This window comes from Podarcis raffonei, chromosome 8 (genome assembly GCF_027172205.1).
Source record: "Podarcis raffonei isolate rPodRaf1 chromosome 8, rPodRaf1.pri, whole genome shotgun sequence".
Classification (NCBI taxonomy): Eukaryota; Metazoa; Chordata; class Lepidosauria; order Squamata; family Lacertidae; genus Podarcis; species Podarcis raffonei.
This window is the reverse complement of record NC_070609.1, coordinates 10,285,882-10,309,073: the sequence shown is the minus strand read 5'-3', so window position 1 is coordinate 10,309,073 and position 23,192 is coordinate 10,285,882. Positions and strand designations below refer to the sequence as shown.

At 47.9% G+C, this 23,192-nt stretch overlaps 2 protein-coding genes across 2 annotated transcripts in view; one reads left to right on the top strand and one right to left on the bottom strand.

The window, feature by feature from the left end:
* Positions 1-20,862, bottom strand: part of CEACAM20 (CEA cell adhesion molecule 20) — a 32,442-nt gene extending 11,580 nt beyond the window's left edge. Inside the window, exon 1 of the mRNA XM_053397847.1 lies at positions 20,796-20,862. The gene's annotated coding sequence lies outside the window, so the exon portion shown is untranslated. The remainder of the gene's footprint in view (positions 1-20,795) is intronic.
* LOC128418308 (pregnancy-specific beta-1-glycoprotein 8-like) lies at positions 8,797-22,454 on the top strand. Its single transcript, XM_053397843.1, has 6 exons — positions 8,797-9,363; positions 11,812-12,219; positions 15,277-15,657; positions 17,587-17,730; positions 18,949-19,027; positions 22,011-22,454. Exons 1-5 carry the CDS (start codon positions 9,312-9,314, stop codon positions 18,984-18,986), a joined length of 1,023 nt encoding a protein of 340 aa, XP_053253818.1. The 5' UTR covers positions 8,797-9,311; the 3' UTR covers positions 18,987-19,027; positions 22,011-22,454.
* Positions 22,455-23,192: the final 738 nt, after the last annotated feature.

Here is a 23,192-nt window from a genome sequence, read left to right as displayed (position 1 = left end):
AACAGCCAGAATTTCTGAACAGGTGCGGTGTGTGTGTTACCATCACTGTGGAAGAACAATAGGCACCGCTCCACACTTCTGTAAATAAGGGGCCAAACATCAAGATGAGGTTTGTTCCCAAACACGTTGTGTCTCAAGAAATTAAGCACAGAGAAAGTGTACGCTGATATTTGTGTGTGTGTGTGTGTTTTCCATGAAAACTTGCATCTGCATAGCAACTGCAGCAGTGAGGCCTCTGGTGCTGATTGGGTGAGGCGAGGTGATGTCACGGAATGTTCCAAGTTTCTTCACCTGGGCTCTGCCTGTGTTCCTGACTCCAGCAAAATCAGGCAGAACATATGTGTAGCTTTTTTTTGGTCAGACCATTTGGTCCATCTAGTGTAGTGGTGTCTGCTTGGGCTGTCCTGATGGTGCTGTCCAGGGTCCAACAAAGGGTCTTTTCACAGCCCTGCTTCTTGGGATGGCATAAGGTTTGCAAATCAACCTGAAAGTTCCCTTTCCAAACGATGACATAATATAGGAACAGAAATCCACTGAGCTGGTGGATTTGCTTACAGAATTGAGGAACAGAAAGCAAGTCCCATCAAACCGGCCCTTTTTAGATTGCCCACAAACCACACTCTTATGGTGAGTGAGATGCTCTGAGAGAACTATTTCTCATATTCTATTTATCCCACACTGAAGAAGAAGAAGAAGAAGAAGAAGAAGAAGAAGAAGAAGAAGAAGAAGAAGAAGAAGAGGAGGAGGAGGAGTTTGGATTTGATATCCCGCTTTATCACTTCTCGAAGGAGTCTCAAAGCAGCTAACATTCTCCTTTCCCTTCCTCCCCCACAACAAACACTCTGTGAGGTGAGTGAGGCTAAGAGACTTCAGAGAAGTGTGACTAGCCCAAGGTCACCCAGCAGCTGCATGTGGAGGAGCAGGGACGCGAACCCAGTTCACCAGATTACGAGTCCACCGCTCTTAACCACTACACCACATCAGCTCCTCTTTGCCACTTAGCTGAACTGTCCATTCAAGCAGCTGATAATAAGAATGCCCCTAATTCTTCATGCATTATTAACAAATTGCTATCCCTCTCTAAGGGCAGGAGAGGCAGCAGATCTCCACATATCCTCATTCATTTATTAACTTTGGGGTTGGGGGGAGTCATGAAAACCATCAGCATTTGTGTGCAAAGTTCTCCCAATATGCAGGTGCTCGTGTGCCGTTTCCCCTAACAGAAACATTTTTGCAAAACAGTGTTCCCTTATTATATAATAATCATTTGCTTATTTGCTGTTTTTGCTGATATATAAATACGTGTTTGTGCAGGTGTTATCCTAGCAAATGCACTTTTGTACACACTATAAGGTGAAAGAAATGCATTGCAAAATTCAGGGAACTGCAAATTTCATAGGATGGCTGAGTCTGGGTTCTTGTATTGTTTCAGAATGTGCAAATAAAGAAGGTCTGGATTTCTCCCCCAATCCCTACAGGTAACTGACACCTGGTGCTTTCAGACAGATGATCTGCCCCTCCAATGAGCCCTGCAGAATACAATGGGATTTACTTCTGAGTAAAAAATGCTGAGAATTGTGCTGTTTCCTTGCTGTGTTTGGACCAGGGAACCCATAACAGTCCAAGTGAAATATTGACAGGGGTAGCTCTGGCCGAGGAGGACAGGAAAAGGAACAAAGGAAGTTATGGGACAAGGAGCTTAGGGACCAGGGGTGCCAACTTTGTGGCTTTAAGCTTCTCCTACCTGGGCAGTTATCTTTCCACAAGGGCCGACACTGATGCCAAAATCCAGCATCACCTGAGCTCTGTGAGTGCAGCTTTCTTCCGATTGAAGTGCAATGTGTTTGAGGACCAGGACATTCGCAGGGAAACCAAAATGCTTGTTTACAAAGCTATTGTGCTACCAACCTTACTGTATGCTTGTGAAACATGGACCGCTTATAAACACCATCTCCAACTCCTCAAAAGATTCCACCAACAGTGTCTCTGAAAATTTTTACACATCACTTGGGAAGACAGGCGAACGAATACCAGTGTACTGGAAGAAGCAAAGATCACCAGTGTTGAAGCAATGATTCTTCAACATCAACTTGGTTGGACTGGTCATGTTGTGCGGATGCCTGATGATCGTCTTCCAAAGCAACTACTCTATTCCAAACTTAAAAATGGAAAGCTTAATGTTGGTGGTCAACAAAAGAGGTTTAAAGACTGTCTCAAGGCAAATATTTAAAAATGTAGTATAAACACTGACAACCGGGAATCACTGGCCTGCTAGCGCTCCAATTGGAGAACAGCCTTTACCAAAGGTGTCGTGGGCTTTAAAGACACTCAAACTCAGGGCAAAAGGGAGAAACGTGCTAAGAGAAAGGCATGCTTAGCAAATCCAGACCGTGATCAACTCCGGCCCAGAAACCAATGTTCCCACTTTGGAAGGACGTGTGGATCCAGAATTGGCCTCCACAGTCACTCACGGACTCATTGTTAAAACCATGTTTATGGAAGACAATCTTACTTGGCTACGAGGGATCGCCAAAGACAACTTTGGGGCAAGCCCATACTCCTGTGCCAACGACCGCACCTTCCTTTGCGAATGCTAGCAGGTAGTAATGCTTACATACATGAGATAAGAAGCATCACGCCCTGCCTTTTTTGCTGCTCAAGCTGAGGTTAACAAACTTGACCTTCCTCTCTGCATTTTTCTTCTGGCCAGCTGGCACCACAACTGAGGACCAAAGAAGGGCAACAGAGCAGATGGTGCCTCGAAACGGGAACATAAGAAAAGATGTGGAAGAGGAGGCTGAACAAAGAGGCCACAGAGACCGAGAACTGAGACTGTCTTGAAGCAGCTGGCCAAGAGTTTGGCAGCTGGCTTCTTCTCGTATTGTGTTTGCAATGGTAATACACTTAGTCATTCTGGATTATACAACTTGTTTGTTTACATTGGATTAAGATACATCCTCCTCTCAATGAGATGTCTTCTTCTTCTTTGGCTAGTAAGATTGTCTTCCATAAGATTGTCTTCTCATTGTTTTAACAATGAGTCCATAAGTGACTGTGGAGGCCAATTCTGGATCCACACGTCCTTCCACAGTGGGGACATTGGTTTCCAGGCGGGAGTTGATCACGGTCTGGATTTGCCAAGCGTGCCTTCCTCCTAGCACGTTTCTCCCTTGCAGCCTGAGTTTGAGTGTCTTCAAAGCCCATGACACCTTTGGTCAAGGCTGTTCTCCAATTGGAGCACTCACAGGCCAGTGTTTCCCAGTTGTCAGTGTTTATACTACATTTTTAAATATTTGCCTTGAGACAGTCTTTAAACCTCTTTTGTTGACCATCAGCATTACGCTTCCCATTTTTAAGTTTGGAATAGAGTAGTTGCTTTGGAAGACGATCATCAGGCATCCTCACAACATGACCAGTCCAACGAAGTTGATGTTGAAGAGGGGTATGGAATGCTAGGCGAACACTTAAGGCTGCAGAAAGGCAATAGATATCCCCACCCCAGCCAAGAACATGCCTTAAAATTCTTTAAAAGTCAGATGGCTGTTGGGTCCCAAACACATATCCCAGTTCTGCCTCCGGTAAACAGGTTACATAGGATTTTGAGCTACATGCAGGTCCTGCTGCCTGAACACAACGCATTGTCAGGGAATCATTTTTTAGGTCAGTGTTTGGATAACAAGTCAGTGATTTCCATTGATTCCTATGGGGAAACTTGTAATGTGTTCCCAACCACAGAATTTTGAACCAGAAATGCTGGGGGGGGGGGGTGGCAGACAGGAAAACCCTCTGAAACCTTGCAAAAGCCAAACAAGGAAGGAAAAATATACTCTGTTCTTTGTCTGATCACTCCCTCCTCCCTCCCAGCAGTAGTGCTTGGGCAACTGGATAGCTCAATTTGTTACTGCATGGTGCTGATAACACCAAGGTTGCAGGTTCGATCCCCGGGTGAGACAGCTGCATATTCCTGCATTGCGGGGGGTTCGACTAGATGATCCTCAGGGTCGCTTGCAGTTCTACAATTCTATGCTTCTATATTTCCAGATGAAGGCTGCTTATTTGTTTACAGTAACACATGCAGGTCTGGCTGTTTGGATATCTGAATCCGTACTGTGCATAGCAAAGTTTAGATACGAATGCCTCATATTTCAACAAGCAAATTTTTGTTTAACGAGCATTTGGACAGCGGGACCTGCATGTACTACAAAACCTGGCAGCACCTGTTTTTCTGGAGACAATGGGAGAGAAATAAAATATGTCTGTACACCATAGGAAGTGCTGCCTCTCCCAAATCATTTCCTGCTCTGTTAAAAACCATTAGCAGGGCCATTGTAAAGGTGAGCACCTAATAATGATATAAACTATGCAATTGTTCAAAGCAGAGATGGGGAGCCTGTGGCCCTCTGGATATTACTGGACTACAAAGCCACTTCCGAGATAAGGAGGAGGTGGGGTTGCCGGCTTCACGCCCCTTCCCCACACTCACGGGGCTGGCTCCAGCCCACGCGATAACAGAGGGAATCCTCGGCTGCATCATACCCCGGGCCAGCCAATCGGCTGGCTCCGGGGACGTGGCCTCCGCTATTTAAATCTGCCGCAGCCGAGGCTCCCCCTCTTTCCCTCGCTACAGCTGACCCGGTTTTCCCTCCCTTCCCACCCTTAGGTAGGTTCTTTGACGTTGCTATGAACCTTCGGTTGGTCGCTGTCAAGGGGCCTGGTAGGAATTTTTCCAAATGGCAGATTGGCACCAGCCATTTGGTTTTCGCCTACCTCGTAGCAAACCATCACAACTCCTCGGTATTGGCGGTTAGGCATTGGTGGGGGTACTGATTTATTGTTATGCAGATGAAGGGGGGAAGAAGCGCCATCACCTTCCCCCAAACAAAGGGTAGTCCGGTAAAGGATTCCGGGGGCGTGGCCTTGTCCTAAGCCTAAGCCTGGTTATCTCCCGCTTGGACTACTGCAATGCACTCTACGTGGGGCTACCTTTGAAGGTGACTCGGAAACTACAACTAGTCCAGAATGCGGCAGCTAGACTGGTGACTGGGGGCGGCCGCCGAGACCATATAACACCGGTCTTGAAAGACCTACATTGGCTCCCAGTACGTTTCCGAGCACAATTCAAAGTGTTGGTGCTGACCTTTAAAGCCCTAAACGGCCTCGGTCCAGTATACCTGAAGGAGCGTCTCCACCCCCATCATTCTGCCCGGACGCTGAGGTCCGGCGCCGAGGGCCTTCTGGCAGTTCCCTCATTGCGAGAAGCAAAGCTACAGGGAACCAGGCAGAGGGCCTTCTCGGTAGTGGCGCCCGCCCTGTGGAACACCCTTCCAGCAGATGTCAAAGCGATAAATAACTACCTGACATTCAGAAGACATCTTAAGGCAGCCCTGTTCAGGGAAGTTTTTAACGTGTGATATTTTACTGTATTTTTGGTTTCTATGGAAGCCGCCCAGAGTGGCTGGGGAGGCCCAGCCAGATGGGCGGGGTATAAATAATAAATTATTATTATTATTATTACTAAGGAGGTGTGGGCCCAGGGCACGCCCCCACAAGGTGACGCTGGGGGGAGGTCCTAGTTGACGTGCCTCAGCAGGACTCCTCCCACTGGTGGTTAACCCTTACCGGCCTTGAAGCCGGTTAGTTGTTAGGACCAATGCCTAAGCCAATACCACTCAATTCCTGTAATCAATAAAGTTGTGGCCTAATTTGACCCATTAACCTGAATTCTTGTGTTCTGTGTCTTTATTTCATTGGGGGGGGAGGTGGGAACTCGCCACGCAATTCCCATCATGCTGGCTGTGGCTGGTGGGAACTGGAGTCCAAACAGCAGACCAGTGGCCACAGGTTTCAACCACCTGCTTGAAGAACTGCAAGGATACCACAACAAGCTGCGCACCCCAGCATGGCCACTAGTTGGCAGCGTTCACTTCTCCCGTCTCTCCATCAGAGTTTGTCTGTTTTTGTGACTTTCGTCAGTTCGGTTGCTGCGTTGCTCCACTCTGAACGGCTGCTGTCAGGCGGTGGTGACAGCAGGGAAACGGACTTCGTAACTTTCTTTCCTAATTCTTGCCAAGAAGCTAGCAAGAGCCACGTGTTGCATCATGGAACCTATGCTCCTGTTTTGCAACGGGCAGGCAAGCGACAGGAACTAGAGATTGCACTTCTTAGTGGCATAGGGGGGTGGGAGACAGGTAAGGAGGGGGTGGACCTCGTACACCTATAGAGAGCCAGGGAAGGACCATAGTTCAGTGGCAGAGACCCTGCTTTGCATGCAGAAGGTCCCAATTTCAATACCTGGCCTCTCCAGGTAAGGCTGAGAGCTTCCTCAGCCTGAGAAAGCACTCCCAAGCAGATGCTAAGCCAGATGTTCAGCTTCACATGCACCCTTCTGACTACTTCAGTCTGCAGAACCAGCACAATGATGAAAAACAAAAGTGAACAACCAAAGAAGAAGGTAGCAGAGTTTGGTTTCAGTTGTGAGGGTAGGTTCTTCATTCATCTGTCTGTCTGTCTGTCTGTCTGTCTGTCTGTTTGTTTGTTTGTTTCCGTTGGCGGTGCGAGAGGTTGGAGAGCCCAGAGCTTGGTTGGTTGTATTTAGTTGACTGCACTGGGTTTTGCTTAAGAGTGTCAAAACTGGTGTTATGTACCGAGTTGAATAGGATCCAAAATGCAGCAGTCTGATTGGTCCTAGAACAATAGGATCCAAAATGCAGCAGTCTGATTGGTCCTAAAACAATGCAGCAGTATGATTGGTCCACAGGAGCCACCCAATCCAGCTCCAGATGGAAGTGAATCCACAACCTGATTGGCCTACAGGAGAATCCCGGAATTAGTCAATCACGTGCAGCCCATTGTGTAAATAATGTACATAAAGCAGATACTTTGAGGGGACTTTCATTCCTCCTCAACACTATGAGCTGAATAAGGAGCACGAAATCCACTCTCGACTCCAAGTATTTTTCAACTGGACTCTGGAGGGACCTGTCAGGAGTGAACATGGACCGCTGGTACCAAACTGTATGGGAAACAGCCCTACAAGAAAAGCTAACCAAAAAATAAAATAAAAATTGAAATGAGCACAAGAACAAACAAAAGAGGACACATTCACCCCAGTGTGGCTCCCCTTTGTTTCATATACAGTGGTACCTCAGGTTAAGTACTTTATTTGTTCCGGAGGTCCGTACTTAACCTGAAACTGTTCTTAACCTGAAGCACCACTTTAGCTAATGGGGACTCCCGCTGCTGCCATGCCGCCGGAGCACGATTTCTGTTCTCATCCTGAAGCAAAGTTCTTAACCTGAAGCACTATTTCTGGGTTAGCGGAGTATGTAACCTGAAGCGTATGTAACCTGAAGTGTATGTAACCCGAGGTACAACTGTGCAGCCCAACAAGACAACAACATAAACCTCCGAAGAGCTACAAATCGATCTGGCCAATCTGCCATCCCTTTTGAGGATGCTTGGCTGCTGAAGGAGGGGGCCTCCATCTGTTTACCTTCCCTTTGCCCCTTTTGCCAAAGTCCCAGACGATTTTGCATCATGTTGAACTTCTTGCTTTTATACTCCCTTTTCTACCACCACCACCACAGAGCCCAAGGTGGCGCACGTGGTTCTCCTGCTCCTCAATGAATCCCCCCAAACAACCCCGTGAGGTAGGTTAGGCTGAGAGGCAAAGTGACTGGCCCGAGGTCACAGTTCATTGATGGCTGAGTGGGGATTCGAACCCTGGTCCGCCAGGTCCTTGTCCTACACTTAAGTTGGCCATTAAGGTACCTGCCCATTCCTGCTCCCTGTCTTCTTACCAGGCGCCCCTTCCACTAGCCGGACTCCAGCACGGCATCTAGTAGACTGAGGAACTTTGGGGACAAATGTGGCCCTTCAGGTCTTTATTCCTGGCCTCTGGGATGCTCCACGTGCAAGACCCCTCCTTACACCCCTTGAGAGCTTTGGTCTGAGTGGAATGCGTCCTTGAAATCCGATAATGCCTCTTGAATGTTTGGGTGCCAAAGAAAGGCGTGCATCGAATTAGCCTGCTGTTTTACGGCTTTGGGCATCCATCTGCCTCGAGAGACAATGGAGTGCGCTTCCAGGGGTGAAGTCTAAGTGCTGGAGAATCGCAGCGCCTGCTGTGGCTGTGGAGACTTGTAACTGCTGCCTCCAGTGTTGTTCTGGCTGCGTTTGCAGCGGTAAACTGAACTCCCTGGGGCACGAGCCTGGGCAGCGTGTTGGGAGGTCCTGAGCTGCCCAGAGGACAAGACCATCCTCTCAGCCTCACTGATGTGGTCCAAAGGAAGGCAGAACAATACATTTGACACCAGCTGGGCATCAAGAGTTGCCGGAAGGAGGCGTGCAAGGCACCATCCAACCGTCTTAAGGACTCCACATTTGTGTAGGGTTCACTCCGGAGCCTATTCTCCTGAAGATGAGCCGCAAGGCAGCCTACTTTGCAAAGGTAATATTTGCATGAATTGTTTGCCTCTGGCCCTGCCTGCCCTGGCGTGTGGCCCCCAGAAGGTTTTGAAGCAAATAATGTGGCCCTCGGGGCTGAAAATCTCCCCCTCTGAATGTAAGAACTGAATTTAAGAGTGGAAACATGAGATACTGAGAGACCTAAAATTGATAGGCCTTTCTATCCTTATGAACTGCGCCATGTTTCCTAACTGTGCCTACTCAGAAGTAAGTCCTACTGAATTCAGTGGGCCTTACTCCTGGTTAAGTGGGGTTAGGATTGCAGCCAAGACTAAAGCATGGCAGTTGCCTGTTCTCCTTCCCTCCCTCCCTCCCTCCCTCCCTCCTTCCCTCCCTGTGTTGTTGCGTCACTATAGCAGACTGTAAGCGCTTTGAGAGCAGAGACCTGTCTGTGTTGCCTAGCTAACAATGGACACTGAGGACACTCTACTAATAAATAATCCCTTCTGTGCATGGAAGGGACGGCAGCTGATCTCCCCCACCAGCCCCACAAGAACCCAGTGACCCGCTTTCCCCCACACCTCCGGAGTTGCACTACAGGGCTGAACTGCCAGGACTCAGCCTTAGTCACCTTGAGATGGTGTAACTCAGAAATGGCAAAATAAACGAACCAAAGAAGGCAGGGATGTGTCGACCTTGTGTTACGGTACCCGTTTCCTTCCTTTTTTTTCTGCAGGACAAAAGGAGAAACAGGCTGAGGGGAGGAAGCGAGTGTTGCAGGCAGAGGGACGTGGAACAGAGGGACCCAGACTTTGTCCAGAGAAGAGGCTCTGCCTGTCCGTCCGTCCGTCCATCCTGATTCTTGGAAGTGTTTGAAGTTTCGCAGGCTGCAGGCGAAAAAGGCGATGGGTCTCCCCAACAGCCGACAGGGAGCGCGGAAGGTCATGCTTCTGGCAGGTAAGCTGAGGAAAGTGAGTAGGGCAACGGCAGAGCATTTTTCTTGCACGCAAAAGGCCGCAGGTTCAATCCATGGCTCTTCAGGTCGGGCTAGGATTGTCCGTTCCTTGAAACCCTGGAGAGCCGCTGCCGTTCAGTGTGGGCAAAAGAGTTATAGAATCACAGAATTGTAGAGTTGGAAGGGACCCCGAGGGTCATCTAGTCCAACCCCCTGCATTGCAGGAATCTCAGCTAAAGTTTCCCTGGCAGATGGCCGTCAAAACTCCGCTTAGAAACCACCAAGGAAGGAGAGTTCACCACCTCCCATGGGAGTCTGTTCCACTGCCGAACAGCCCTTGCCACCAGAAAGTTCTCCCTGATGTTTAGTTGGAATCTCCTTTCTTGTAACATGAAGCCATGGGTTCGAGTCCTACCCTCCAGAGCCGGAGAAAGCAAGCTCGCTCCATCTACCAACATGGCAGCAGCCCTTGAGATATTTGAAGACGGTTCTCATATCTCCTCTTAACCCAGCTCCTTCTACCGCTCCTCATAAGGCTTTGGTTTCCAGAGCCTTGATCTTCTTGGTCGCCCTCCTCTGCACACGTTCCAGCTTGCCGATATCCTTCTTAAATTGTGGCGCCCCGGTTAGATGGATCAACAGCCAGGCTGGACAAGGCGCAGGGCCAGGAGGGGACATTTTGGCACTTGAGACCAGGGGGGGGGGGACGGGACCTGCTGCCCCCAGATCACAACCTGCCTCCTCCTTGCAGCAGGCACACCTGCAGCTGAGAAGATGGCAGCCAAGCAGCCGCCACAGCAGAACAGCTTGTTTTCATTGAGAATCCTGCATTGCAGGGCGTTGGAATAGAGACCCTCAGAATCCCTTCCAACTCTATGATTTTAGGGTGCGTCCACGGAGGTTGTGGTAGCAGGGGGAGGCAAGTGGTGGGATGCACCCATGATGGGGGAGGTGGCAGGGGCTGCCCTCAGCAGCAGGGCACACTCCTAATGGGGCAGAGGCATGCCATGGCAGTAGGCAGTGTGCTCCTTGGACCCAAATCTGCCTCCTGAGCTGACCGCCTTTCTCCTTCTCATGGGCAGGCCAGCCCGATATCTTCAGTTCAGAAGAGCAAACTTCCTCTTTTCCCCTTCAAGGTACCATTTTCTGCCACACCCTAAAGCACAGAAACACCCAGCTTCCTTCGTCCTTTATGGCAGACTCTCCAAGTGCCTCTCTTTTCCAGCGACGGCCCCAGATTTACCAAAGCTCTCCCAGTTTCTGATTTGATCCTGGAATGCCCCATTTTTCCTTTGTTGTTGTTTAGCCGTTTAGTCGTGTCCGACTCTTCGTGACCCCATGGACCAGAGCACACCAGGCACTCCTGTCTTCCACTGCCTCCCACAGCTTGGTCAAACTCATGCTGGTAGCTTCGAGAACACTGTCCCACCATCTTGTCCTCTGTCGTCCCCTTCTCCTTGTGCCCTCCATCTTTCCCAACATCAGGGTCTTTTCCAGGGAGTCTTCTCTTCTCATGAGGTGGCCAAAGTCTTGGAGCCTCAGCTTCAGGATCTGTCCTTCCAGTGAGCACTCAGGGCTGATTTCCTTCAGAATGGAGAGGTTTGATCTTCTTGCAGTCCATGGGACTCTCAAGAGTCTCCTCCAGCACCATAATTCAAAAGCATCAATTCTTTGGCGATCAGCCTTCTTTATAGTCCAGCTCTCACTCAGGGCTGATTTCCTTAAGAATGGATAGGTTTGATCTTCTTGCAGTCCATGGGACTCTAAAGAGTCTTAGGGTGTCCCTATTTTCACCTGATAAATATCGGAGTGTACAGTAGGGCATCCCTATTTCCATCAGAGAAATGTTGGAGGGTATGGAGTTATCCGACCCCTCGAGCCAAGTAGATAAGTAACTATGAAACCTTTAGAAGACATCCGGAGGCAGACCTGTATAGGGAAGTTTTTTTAAAAAATGTTTCATGTTTCATGTTGTTTTTATATATGTTGGAAGCCGCCCAGAGTGGCTGGGGCAACCCGGTCAGATGGCCAGGGGTAAGAATAATAAAACTGTTGCTGTTGTTAAGGAATAAAGGTAAAAGTAAAGGGACCCCTGACCATTAGGTCCAGTCGTAACCGACTCTGAGGTTGCGGCACTCGTCTCACTTTACAGGCCGAGGGAGCTGGCGTTTGTCCACAAACGGTTTTCCCGGGTCATGTGGCCAGCATGACTAAGCTGCTTCTGGCGAAACCAGAGCAGTGCACGGAAACGCCGTCTACCTTCCCGCCGGAGCGGTACCTATTTATCTACTTGCACTTTGACGTGCTTTCGAACTGCTAGGTTGGCAGGAGTGTTAAGGAATAAGACGCCCTATTTTCACCGGAGAAATGTTAGAGGGTATGTTATTGTGTGTCTTAGACCATTGCCCTATAGAAGAAGTCTTAGTCCATTTTTCCTCCCCTTTCCTTAGGTTTCCTCCTAAGCTGCGTGTTGCAGCTGGTGCCAGCACAATTTCAACCCCAGTTGTCTTTGACCCCTGAGCCAATTGAGCCTTTTCTGGGCAAGGATGTCAAGCTGTCTCTGAGGAACGCCCCCCGGCAGTTCGCGCAGTGCCAGTGGTTCCGGCAAAGCCTCTCGGGGAGAGTGGAGAACATCCTCACGCAATTTGGGCAGACTCAGGGGCAGCAGAAAAAAGGCCCCGGACACACCGGACGGGAGTCGTTGGGAGACGGGTGCTCCTTGTATATCGCGAGGTTGACGCAGTCCGATGCGGCGAACTACACCGTGGTGATTCAGCTCGGCCCGGACCAGCAAACAGGCCAAGGGCAACAATTTGTAGGGAGAAACCTCTCAGACTCTTATTATTTGCAAATCTCAAGTAAGTACCAAACCGATCGGTCGCCACCTTTTTCAAAGAAAGGCTCCTGTGTCTTTAACCACAATGTAACGGGAAAAGGGCCATCCTTTTTTTCTTAGCGTTGCATCAGAGGCAAAAGAGAGCAGGGCGGAGAATGTTAAGTTTTTCCTTCTTCCTCTTTTTAAATTGCTTTTTCTTGAGTTTTAAATTGGTTATTCATCTACATATTCCATTCACTTTTTAATATATATTGCACACATATAAAAACCAAACAATAACAACATTTCCACACAATATTTATTCCCAATACCTCAGTGCAGCTTCTTCTGTCTTCGTTCTCTTTTCAGCTGTGTTGTTTTTCTTACTGCCTTTTTAATACGTAATATATCTCATCTATCTGACCTTCACTTCGCAAAATTTAGTCGGAACATATCAAGGGTTTTTATCTGAGAACAATGTTTCCCCAGATAATCTTTTACACGTTCCCACTCCCCCTTTGTTTATGTGGGGGGTTTTTGTGTGTGGGTTTTTGTGTGGGGTTTTTTTTTTTTGAGATTTTGGTTTGGTGGTTCCTAATTGCCTCTGTCATTCTTGCTAATTCCAAATACAATTGATCTTGCCATCTTCCTTTGTTGGTGTCCTGCCCCCCCCCTTCAATTTCTAGCCATTAACATAGAATGCTCAGTTTTTCCTTTGCGCAGGAGGTTAGTCTCCACACACAAACACCTCCCTATCCTCTGTCCAGGCAAGCAAGAAGCATTGTTGAAGTTTGGGGGCCCAGTCCCGCCAGGCAAACACCCTCAGGGAGGGTCTGGAGCAGCAGAGCCTGTGAGAGGCATGGCCTGGGGAGGATTCCAGGGGCCAGTGAGAGAGTTGTGGAGGGCCGGAAGTTCCCCCCAACATTTGCACTCGCTGCTGCAAATGCTCTCGCTGCCGCCAGCTGCAACGGCGCTTTGTTTAGGGAAGCTTTTAATGTTTAATAGGTTATTGTATTTTAGTGTTCTGTTGGAGGCTGCCCAGAGTGGCTGGGGAGACCCAGCCAGATGGGCGGGATATACTTCTTCTTCTTCTTCTTCTTCTTCTTCTTCTTCTTCTTCTTCTTCTTCTTATTGTTGTTGTTGTTGTTGTTGTTGTTGTTGTTATTATTATTATTATTATTATTATTATTATTATTATTATTATTATTATTATTATTTCCACACCATGAAAGGCTTGGCTCTGCCAGTCTCTGCAGACAGGCCTCCTATATATCAAGGGCACAAGACAGCCACTCTAGAAGAGGCTGATAAAGTTATTGGAGCTGGCTGAGATGGCAAAGCCGACATGTTTAATTGGAGAAAAATCATTGCTGGCACTGGTTAAGGATTGGAAATTTCTTATGGACTTTTTGCAGGATAGAGGAATGTGTATTCAGTGGCGTAGCGTGGGGGGTGCAGGGGGGGCCGGCTGCACCGGGCACAACATCTGGGGGTTAGGGTTAGGGGGCGCAAATCCACAGGTTAGGGGGCGCAAATCCACGGGTTAGGGGGTGCAAATTACTTGCCTTGCCCCGGGTGCTGACAACCCACGCTACGCCACTGTGTGTACTATCAAGATTTGGATATTTTAAAAACACTACTTTATAGAAGACAGAATGGTTGTGGTTTAAGGAACAAATGTCATGAGTAGCTGCAGGACAGAGAGCCAAAAGTCATTTTTCTTCTATTTTATTTTAGTCCGTTCTTTCTCTTCTCTCTCGCTCTCTCTTTCTGTAGGTCTCTCCTTGTCTTGTATTTTCTTCTTTCTGGCTTTGTTCTTTTTTAGACTAAGTAGCTGTTTTATCTTAGCATATTATAAAAAAGCTAGTTTGTAATGTGTATGTATTTTTGTATATCTATGCATGAGTATCAATAAATAAGTGTGTGTGCCTATGGCACAACAGCAGGCAGATTTTCTGGTCAGCTGGCAAGCCCTAATTCGATCTCAGCACACTCCTATCAATTCACCATCCATTCCTGGAAGTTTTGGCTCTAAATAATTTTAAAATTGTAGGGTCAGAAAAGACCGTGGGAATTTTCTGCCTTTTAAACCAAGTCCTGTATTCTTCCGGGGGGGGGGGGGAGAATGTTGTTGGAAGATTTTTTCCCAGTACTTGCCTAGGGCTGCAATATGTCCAGGGTTTCCCAGACCTATCTGAGATTTGGATGTCAGAAAAAAACACACCTCTGTCTGGATTTTTGCCCATGTTGATAAAAGCTTCAGCTGTTCATTTCAAGGCTACTGTCCAAAAGGCATAGGAGCAGGGACTATGAAAAAAGTGGCAATCCAGCAGGGGGAGGAGCAAAGTTATTTAAGGGTAGTTTGGCCCCTTCCACATAAAGTTGCTAGTTGACCGGAAAGGAAAGGAGATAGGCTGTGCAAGCTTGGTTTGCAGAAGCACAGTGATAAACATTTGGCAAAGTCTGTGGGTCCGGCTGCTGATTGGGGCACAGGAGTGCAAGCCGTAAAATAAGTTGGCAACCCGCTTTCCAAATATATATATACCGTATTGGCCCGAATATAAGCCACACCTTTAAAATTCAAAGGGGGGGGAGACAATACCCGAATATAAGCCGCTCCCTTAAAATTCCACAGGCACTCACACCCATAAATGGCAAATGTAGAAGAAAATCCTACAGTGATATCGCAAAAGCCCATTTTTGTAAGGTCTCAAATTTAATGCTTTGCCTTATTTTTCGCTCTATAAGACGCACCAGACCACAAGACGCACCCAGTTTTTGGAGGAGGAAAACAAGAAATAAAATATTCTGAATCCCAGAAGCCAGAACAGCAAGAGGGATCGCTGCACAGTGAAAGCAGCAATCCCTCTTGCTGTTCTAGCTTCTGGGATAGCTGCGCAGCCTGCATTCGCTCCATAAGACGCACACACATTTCCCCTTACTTTTTAGGAAGGAAAAGGTGAGTCTTATAGAGCAAAAAATACGGTAACTTTTCAGAGTCGGAATTTGGGGGGAAATACAAGGCTTATATTCAGGCCAATACGGTATATTCACTCTCATCCTGAGCCATGTGAAATCCTCACGAATTCTATTTTTACAGGCCTCATGTCCATAAACCTCAACCCACAACGTCCTGTTCAAGGTCAGGACCTCACCCTGACCCCACAAAATGCCCCCAAGCAATTAAGCTTCTGCAAGTGGGTCATACACCCCAGGGGCGGGCAAGAAAAAGTTCTCGAATACGACCCAGAGGACACAGACCAGCAAAGCTTGTCCCAAGGCAGAACGACTTTGAGGCAGGATTGCACCTTGCACATCAGGCAGCTTGATGTTTCTGACACCGGCAACTACACGGTGAAGATCGAATCTCTTCTGAACCAGCAGCAACAACCAGGGCAGGGGACTTCCCACCAGGAACCTGAAATTGGAGACTTTCAGGTGCACAAGGGACAGATCTATCTTGACGTCCTCCGACAATCTGGCAAGTATCCATCCTCTCCAAAGCTCTACACCGTACGGCAGCCGCCTGCTTAAATAAACAATGACTTCTTCCTTTTTGGGCCCCTTAAAAGCGTTTTTAACATCATCAAACCACTCCATCGATTAGACATTGGAACCCCACTGCAAGCTCTAGGAGGCGCCAAACTTAACATTTGCATTCCAGGGCAAAACATTTCCTTGGCCAAGAGGAGTCCCTTGTAGTGCTTTCTCTCCTGCTGCGGTTTAACTTCTGACACCACTGTTGCACTTTTCCAAAGAGTGGTGGAAAGCAATGAGATTGGTTGCAGGTCTTAATTTCTATCCGGCTTCCCAATGAAAGAGACACAAATCTGGGGGTTTGCTCACAGCCCCTTGCTGTCCTGAGCATCTTGAGCAGGTGCTGAGTTGCTGTACTATGGAGACACAGAGAGTCTGGTATCTGGAGAAGGCCAGGCAAGAGTAGCAGAAGGCGGATCCTGACCATAAACTGATCAACTAGTCCTCCTCTCTTTTAGGTCCTGTCCACACCACATATTTAAAGCACTTTGATGCCACTTTAAACCGTCATGGCTTCCCCCCAAAGGATTCTGGGAAGTGTAATTTGCTATGGTGGTTGAGAGTTGTTAGGAGACACCTTCCCCTCACAGAACCACAATTCCCAGAATTCCCTGGGAAGAGGTATAATATATGTATGCAATACCAGCGGGTGCCCAATATGTGGTCTTATTTATTGGTTTCTGTTACACAGTTTGTAGTCCAGCATCCATCTTGGACCAGCTCCCAAGAACTCAGCTCCAACTGTTTCTCAAGAGAGCAGTTTGCCTTTTGGCCACTAGGCGGCAGCCACATGAATATATACAATATTGCAAGGGGGACGGAGAATATTGCAAGGGGGGTGGTAGCTCTGTGAGGGGAACTGGAGCTTCCTAACAACCCCCAGCAACTTTTTCAGCAGACTACATTTCCCAGGATTCTTTGCGGGGAAGTTGGGGCTGTTTAAAGTGGTATGGTACTCCTTTCAACATACAGTGGAACCTTGGCTCCCGAACGGCTTAGATGCCGAACAAATCGGCTCCCGAATGCCACAAATCCGGAAGTAACTGTTCCAGTCTGCGAACGTCTTTCAGAAGCCGAATGTCCAACGCGGCTTCTGCTTGAGTGCAGGAAGCTCCTGCAGCCAATCGGAAGCTGCGCCTCAGTTTTCGAACGGTTTTGGGAGTTGAACGGACACCCGGAACGGATTAAGTTCGAGAACCAAGGTACCACTGCATAGTACAGACAGGGCCTTGATCTAAGAAGTACTTAGATTGAGTACTATGAAGGACCCAGCCAGATGGGTGGGGTATAAATAAATAATTATTATTATTATTATTATTATTATTATTATTATTATTATTATTAGACAGGGCCTTGATCTAAGAAGTACTTAGATTGAGTACTAAGAAGGACCCAGCCAGATGGGCAAGGTATAAATAACTTATTATTATTATTATTATTATTATTATTATTATTATTATTAGGGAGGACAGCAAGCCCCAGGTTGGGAGAGGGATCCCTGCCTCATTCTCTCACACTGGAGAGAACGCCTGGTCTAAAAAACGTTCGTTCTGCCATCTTGGGACTTTAAACTATTGTTTCAGCCATGTGCAAATCAGTGCCATCCCATGAGCACCTGTTCAGGGATGCTTTGACCTCTTCAAAATAAAGTTGCCAGCTTACCTTGTACGGCCAGGCGATGGGGAGTTTTGGATACATTTAATTTACGCAGATTGAATCACTACCTAAGCTGTTTATTTAAGGTTTGTTTAACAGTTGGAAAGACCTCGTTGCGTGGGTGTTGGAACGCACCTCCGGATCGCAACAGGGCAGCTGTTTGGAGCCGAATTCTGGATCAGTGCTTTCATTCCCAATCCTTTTCCCCCTCTTTCAGGTCATGACCCCCAAAAAGGTCATGGCCCCCAAAAAGGTCGTGCCTCTGCCTCTTTGACCTACAGCGCAGCCGTCGTCGCTGGGACCTTGCTTGGATCGCTCGCCTGGGCAGACGCCCTGATGCCCGTCTTCTCCATGCTATTCTGTGAGTGGCACACAAACCGCTAGGATACACAGCTTCAGAAATGAGGATAAGGCTCTCTCTCTCGAGGGCTGCCAGTCATGGTGGCAGCAGGTCTCTGAAAACCAGCCACTGGGGAATGAGAGTTCAGCTCGTTGGCTTCTTAGAGGCTTCTGGTGGGCTGCTGTGAGGAAAGGGTGCTGGACCAGACAGACCTTTGCTGTGACCCAGTGGGGTTCTTCTTAAGTCCCTAGAGATGGGAATAAGGACCAGTGGCAAAGCGTTTTGTTTTGGCCCATATGCTACATGCATCATTGGCCATCTCAAACAGACAATCTCAGGCTCACACACTATCATACCTTCCGACATGACATGGCGCAAATCCAGGACACCATCTTTCGGCTCTGAAATCCTGCAAAAGTCACATGGCCTGTGTGAGATCACAGATCTGGGAAAGGCGCTTTTTCGGGGTGAGTTTTCGGCCCGAAATTGCACAACAGCAAGGCTCCCAAAATGGCCGCTGTTCTCTCTCAGGAAGAAACGGGATGTCCTGGTTTTTTCCAAAGCAGTTGACAGGAATGCACCATACCTTTAAAGCAAACATGTACACCCCAAAGAAGCCTGGGAACTGCATTATTATTATTATTATTATTATTATTATTATTATTCATTTCATTTCAATACCGCTTTATATTTTTAAGAAAAATCTTAAAGCGGTTTACAGCAGATTAAAACAATCCAGAATCAAACATTTCCGAAGAAAGTCAAATATAAAGTATACAGCCAAAGCAACATAATTAACAGGAAACTAAAATATTATCTTAAAAGATTTCAAAATAAAACATTACAGAGGAGGTCAACTACAGAATACATATTTGACACAAACAAAGTCGACAAAAAAATCTTAAACATTTCGAAAGAAAACATTGCCAAGGGAAGTTAAATATGAAATGCACATTTAAAACAGCACCATTTACAGAGCTAGAACTCCCCCCCCCCCCAGCACAACAAACCACAGTTCCCACGATTTATCGGGTGGGAGGGGGAATGTTCTATAAATGTTCCAGGGTTTGAATTTCTGCTGGAGCACAAAGCTCCCTTGGCCTCCTTGAGCCACACACCCTGTCCTACCTAGCAGAAATGTTGTGAGGCGAAAATAGGACAATCTCTGTGTTTCTTTATCGCTGGAGGAAGGGCAGGAAGTGGACGTACTTAATGAGCCCATTTCTTCCACCCTTTTAGGCTCCCTCACTTCCCTGAGGCGCAAAGTCATCCCGTGAATGAATGATGAGTTTGGCGGAAAGTCCCTAACTTTTGCAAGGTATGTTGACAGCCTGTTGGGTTGGTAGTGACAGCGGGGGCTCAATCTCACAGGATCCACAACTTCTGGGGCATTTGCTCCTTCCCCAGTTTGGGCTCAAATTCAGCTCGTAGGAAACCAGGGTCGTGCGGTGCTTCTCCTCCCCTGCCCAGAGCTAGGACGCCAAGAAAATCCATAAATTCAAAGCCAACTGATCAGAAGAACCTTGCGCAGCCTGCTCCTTTGCCTTTAACAGCAGTTTGATCTGCATGAAACATTAACTAGTCAAACTGCTTTCAAGCACAGCAATGAAGACATCAAAAACCCATGTGGACCTGTCTATCAATAAAGGCTTTCCAGGTACCCTAGGTTTGGGGCTTAGCCAAGTACAGTGGACGCTCGGGTTGCGAACATGATCCGTGTGGGATGCACGTTCGCAACCCACAGCGTTCGCAATGCACAGTGGCATGTCTGCGCATGTGTGGGTTGCGATTCAGTGCGTCTGCACATGCACAAAGCACAATTTAGCGCTTCTGCGCATGTATGACTGCTGAAACCCGGACGTAACCCATTGCGGTACTTCCGGGTTTCGACGGGTCCGTAACCCGAAAATACGCAACCTGAAGCGTCTGTAACCTGTATGACTGTAGCTCAGTGGGGGAGAATCGTCTTGCACGCTGAAGGTCCCTGGTTCAAATCCTGGCATCGCCAGGTAGGGCTGGTGGAGATCCCACACCTGACAGCTAAATGGACTGGTGTTCTGATTTGCTACAAGGCAGCTTCTGCCCTGATTCCCACTCAGGCCCTGATGACATGAGAGTGAGGAAAAGGCCTTCTTTGAGGCAGAGTAGAGGTAAAGTCTCAGCAACAGGTAGCAACTCACGCCTGAGCGACAGTAAAGACAAGTCCAGTTGGGCCAAAAGGGCCGGTTCCAGTTTACAGAGAGTCCAAGATCTGGACAAGCAGTCCAGAACTGGGCAGAATCAATAGGGCTGTCCCAACGGGCAAGGCTTGCTCACTCACAGGACTCTCCTGCCTCACGAGACTCCTGAGTGAAGGCGGTCACTGTGTTGGAAGAGGGTCTGTTCCCAGAAATAGGGGCACCACCAGGGCCTGGGTGACCAAGCCATGCCCCACTCCTGGTGATGCTTCCTGCAACCCTGGCTGTTGGCTAGGGTAGAGTCCTGCTTCCCAGCCAGAGCTAGGGTTGCCATATTTCAAAAAGTGAAAATCCGGACACAAAAGTTGCTGAGAGCCAGTGTGGTGTAGTGGTTAAGAGCGATAGACTTGCAATCTGGGGAACCGGGTTCGCTTCCCCGCTCCTCCACATGCAGCTGCTGGGTGACCTTGGGCTAGTCACACTGAAGTCTCTCAGCCCCACTCACCTCACAGAGTGTTTGTTGTGGGGGAGGAAGGGAAAGGAGAATGTTAGCCACTTTGAGACTCCTTCGGGTAGTGATAAAGCGGGATATCAAATCCAAACTCTTCTTCTTCTGTTGCTGTTGCTGTTTTTTGACCAAAGTTGCTGAGCTTTTTTGTTTGTTTGCAAAAAAACACAAAACACACACACACAAACAAACCACTGAAGTTTTGGGGCTATTTTAAAGAATAGCTCCTTATCTAAACTTTCAACGTGGTTTTTCCGGCCGGACACTGCTTATGACTGTCATATTCCGGCTAACCGGGAAATTATGGACACTCAGGGCTGATTTCCTTAAGGAAAGAGAGGTTTGATCTTCTTGCAGTCCATGGGACTCTCAAGAGTCTCCTCCAGCACCATATGACTTACCTTCTGTTAAAGTGGTCCTTCTTCCGTCCTGGAGTTGGAACCTTCTGTCTTTGGAACACCCTCTCCTGGGATGGTTATCTTCTAGGCAGCAGGCTAAGTCCATCCTGCCTTTCCAAAGCATTTGGTTCTAAGGAAAAGCAAGGCATTCCGGGATCAAATCAGAACCTGGGGTGGTTTCTGTAAATCGGGGACTGTCCCTGGAAAACAGGGGCACTTGGAGGGTCTTTGTAAGAGGCACGAGCCACTGCAATCCATTGTGGCGTTGGAAAAAGCTGGGTGGATTTCCCCCCGGAGCAGGTGGCAAAGCTTGAAGTAGCCACCAGGTGGCACCAGGCTTGACACCAACCACAACAGCAGCCTCCCGCTTACAAAAAGGGAATGATTTTCTCCAGTGGTGCTGAACATTTCCTGCGAGACAAATTGCCAAACAAACACGCACACGAAAGCCCCCAACGCCTTGGTGATCTGCAGAAACCAGCAGGGAAAGTTTCACCCCGCACAGGCATGAGCATTGTTACCTACGAATGCCTACAGATCTAGTTGCTTTAAAAGGCACAGGAGCAGGGGTTGCTAGGAAAAGTTGGCAGCTCTGAATGTGACTCCTGCTGGCAGTGAGTTATTGCTGCTGCATCCAGTTTTTTGTTCATGCTCGACAATAAGCTACCGTATTTTTCGCTCCATAAGACACACCTGACCATAAGACGCACCTAGTTTTTAGAGGGGGAATTCAAGGGGGGGAAATTATTTAAAGGGAGCGCTGTGCAGCGCTCCCTCTCGCTGTTCTGGCTTCTGGGATAGCCACATGAAGCCTCCTCAGGACAGCGGGATGAAGGCTCCCTGTGCTCTGAAGAGGCTTCGCGCGGCTAAGCCAGAAGCTAGAACAGCAAGAAGGAGCGCTGCGCAGCGATCCCTCTCCCTGTTCTGGCTTCTGGGATAGCCGCGCAGCCTGCATTCGCTCCATAAGACACACACACACATTTCCACTTACATTTTAGGAGGGGAAAAGTGTGTCTTATAGAGCGAAAAATACGGTACTCAGCTCGAAATCATTTTGTCATGTGTTCATCTTGCCTCTCTTTCCCTTCTCCTCTTGCAAACTTTATTTTGTAAGCTGTTTGGGGCAAAGAACTCTCCCTCTCTCTTATACTGTAGAAGCTCCACATCACTAATACCCTATGAATATTCTAATATTCTAATCTCCAAATCTTTCCACAGCCTCGCCATCTGGGCAACAGATTCCCGATAACCAGGAAGGCCTCTCTACCTCTTTCTATGCAGTGCCAAGCCGTGGATGAAGAAATATCCTGGATCCTGTGCAGTCTTACATATAAAAACTTTATTTCATTTCTGTTAATACTAAAAAAAATAATGTAAAGGTTTCTAAAAGTTCTATCCAGCGTTCGATCAACTCAGTGTACACTCATTGGAATTAATAGACATGGTGAACTTAGGCCCATTCATTTCACTGGATCTCCTCTGATGTAGACAGTGCACAAGATGTGCAACTTAAAGAAACTCAGAAAAGTATATCAAACCTATGTAGCTTGTTTTCCCATAATTATCAGATGTTACCCAGTTTTGAACAAACTTATTGTAAGCCTGTTGGTGCTTTTCCTGATGCTTTTTTCAAATAAAGTGTTGCTTTTTTTCTGCCTTAAAGCTGCAAATTTTCATTTCAGCTGCATGATTTGGCCCTTTGCTACCCATCTGGAACAAATCTCTGCTGTTCTTATAACACTTTCCCGGGCCTTCTGCACCCAGCATGGACTCTGCAGCACAGGAAGGGGTCAAGGGGTGGTGGTGAATAAAAGGATTAGTGGGGTAAAAGAATCAACATGGTGGAAGTTTATAAAATGGTGCGTGGCAGGGAGAAAGTGGAAGAGAAGCCAGCCAGCAATAAATCACATGGAGTAGGTGAAGTCAACTCTTTATTAGAAGGAACAAGGTCTGCTCAGGGGAGCCAGGCCTCATGAGCACAGCAGGTCTATTGTGGAGACGAAACCAGCCTTACCACAGCTGTCCCAGGATCCTCCTCCCTTTTAGCCTTCCCAAGCAATTTGAGACTTCGTTGCCATGCCTCTCTTTGCTCTGTCCTCTTCCTACCTCTGCGGGTTCTGTGAGACAAGGAGGGGAGCCTGTCGCAGCAGGAGGGACTCTTCACCAGCCTGAATTCTCTCTGCCTCTTGGCCCTCTCCTGATTCAGCTTCTGCCTCTGATTCTGGACTGCATTCTGCCACATATTCTCCCTGCTCATTAAGACCTGTTACCCCTCCAGCTTCCTGACCTCCTCTTCCCAGTCTTCTCCCTCTGATCACTCACCATCATCCCACCACCACTCCCCGGGATCTGAGCCTTCTTCCTTTGGGGGGGGGTTCCCCACCTGGCTCCTCCCACCAT

Coding starts and splice junctions, on each gene's coding strand:
- LOC128418308 (XM_053397843.1), top strand. CDS start 9,312: ATGGGTCTCCCCAACAGCCGACAGGGAGCGCGGAAGGTCATGCTTCTG. Junction 9,364..11,811: donor GAAGGTCATGCTTCTGGCAG/GTAAGCTGAGGA, acceptor CCCTTTCCTTAG/GTTTCCTCCTAAGCTGCGTG. Junction 12,220..15,276: donor TTATTATTTGCAAATCTCAA/GTAAGTACCAAA, acceptor CTATTTTTACAG/GCCTCATGTCCATAAACCTC.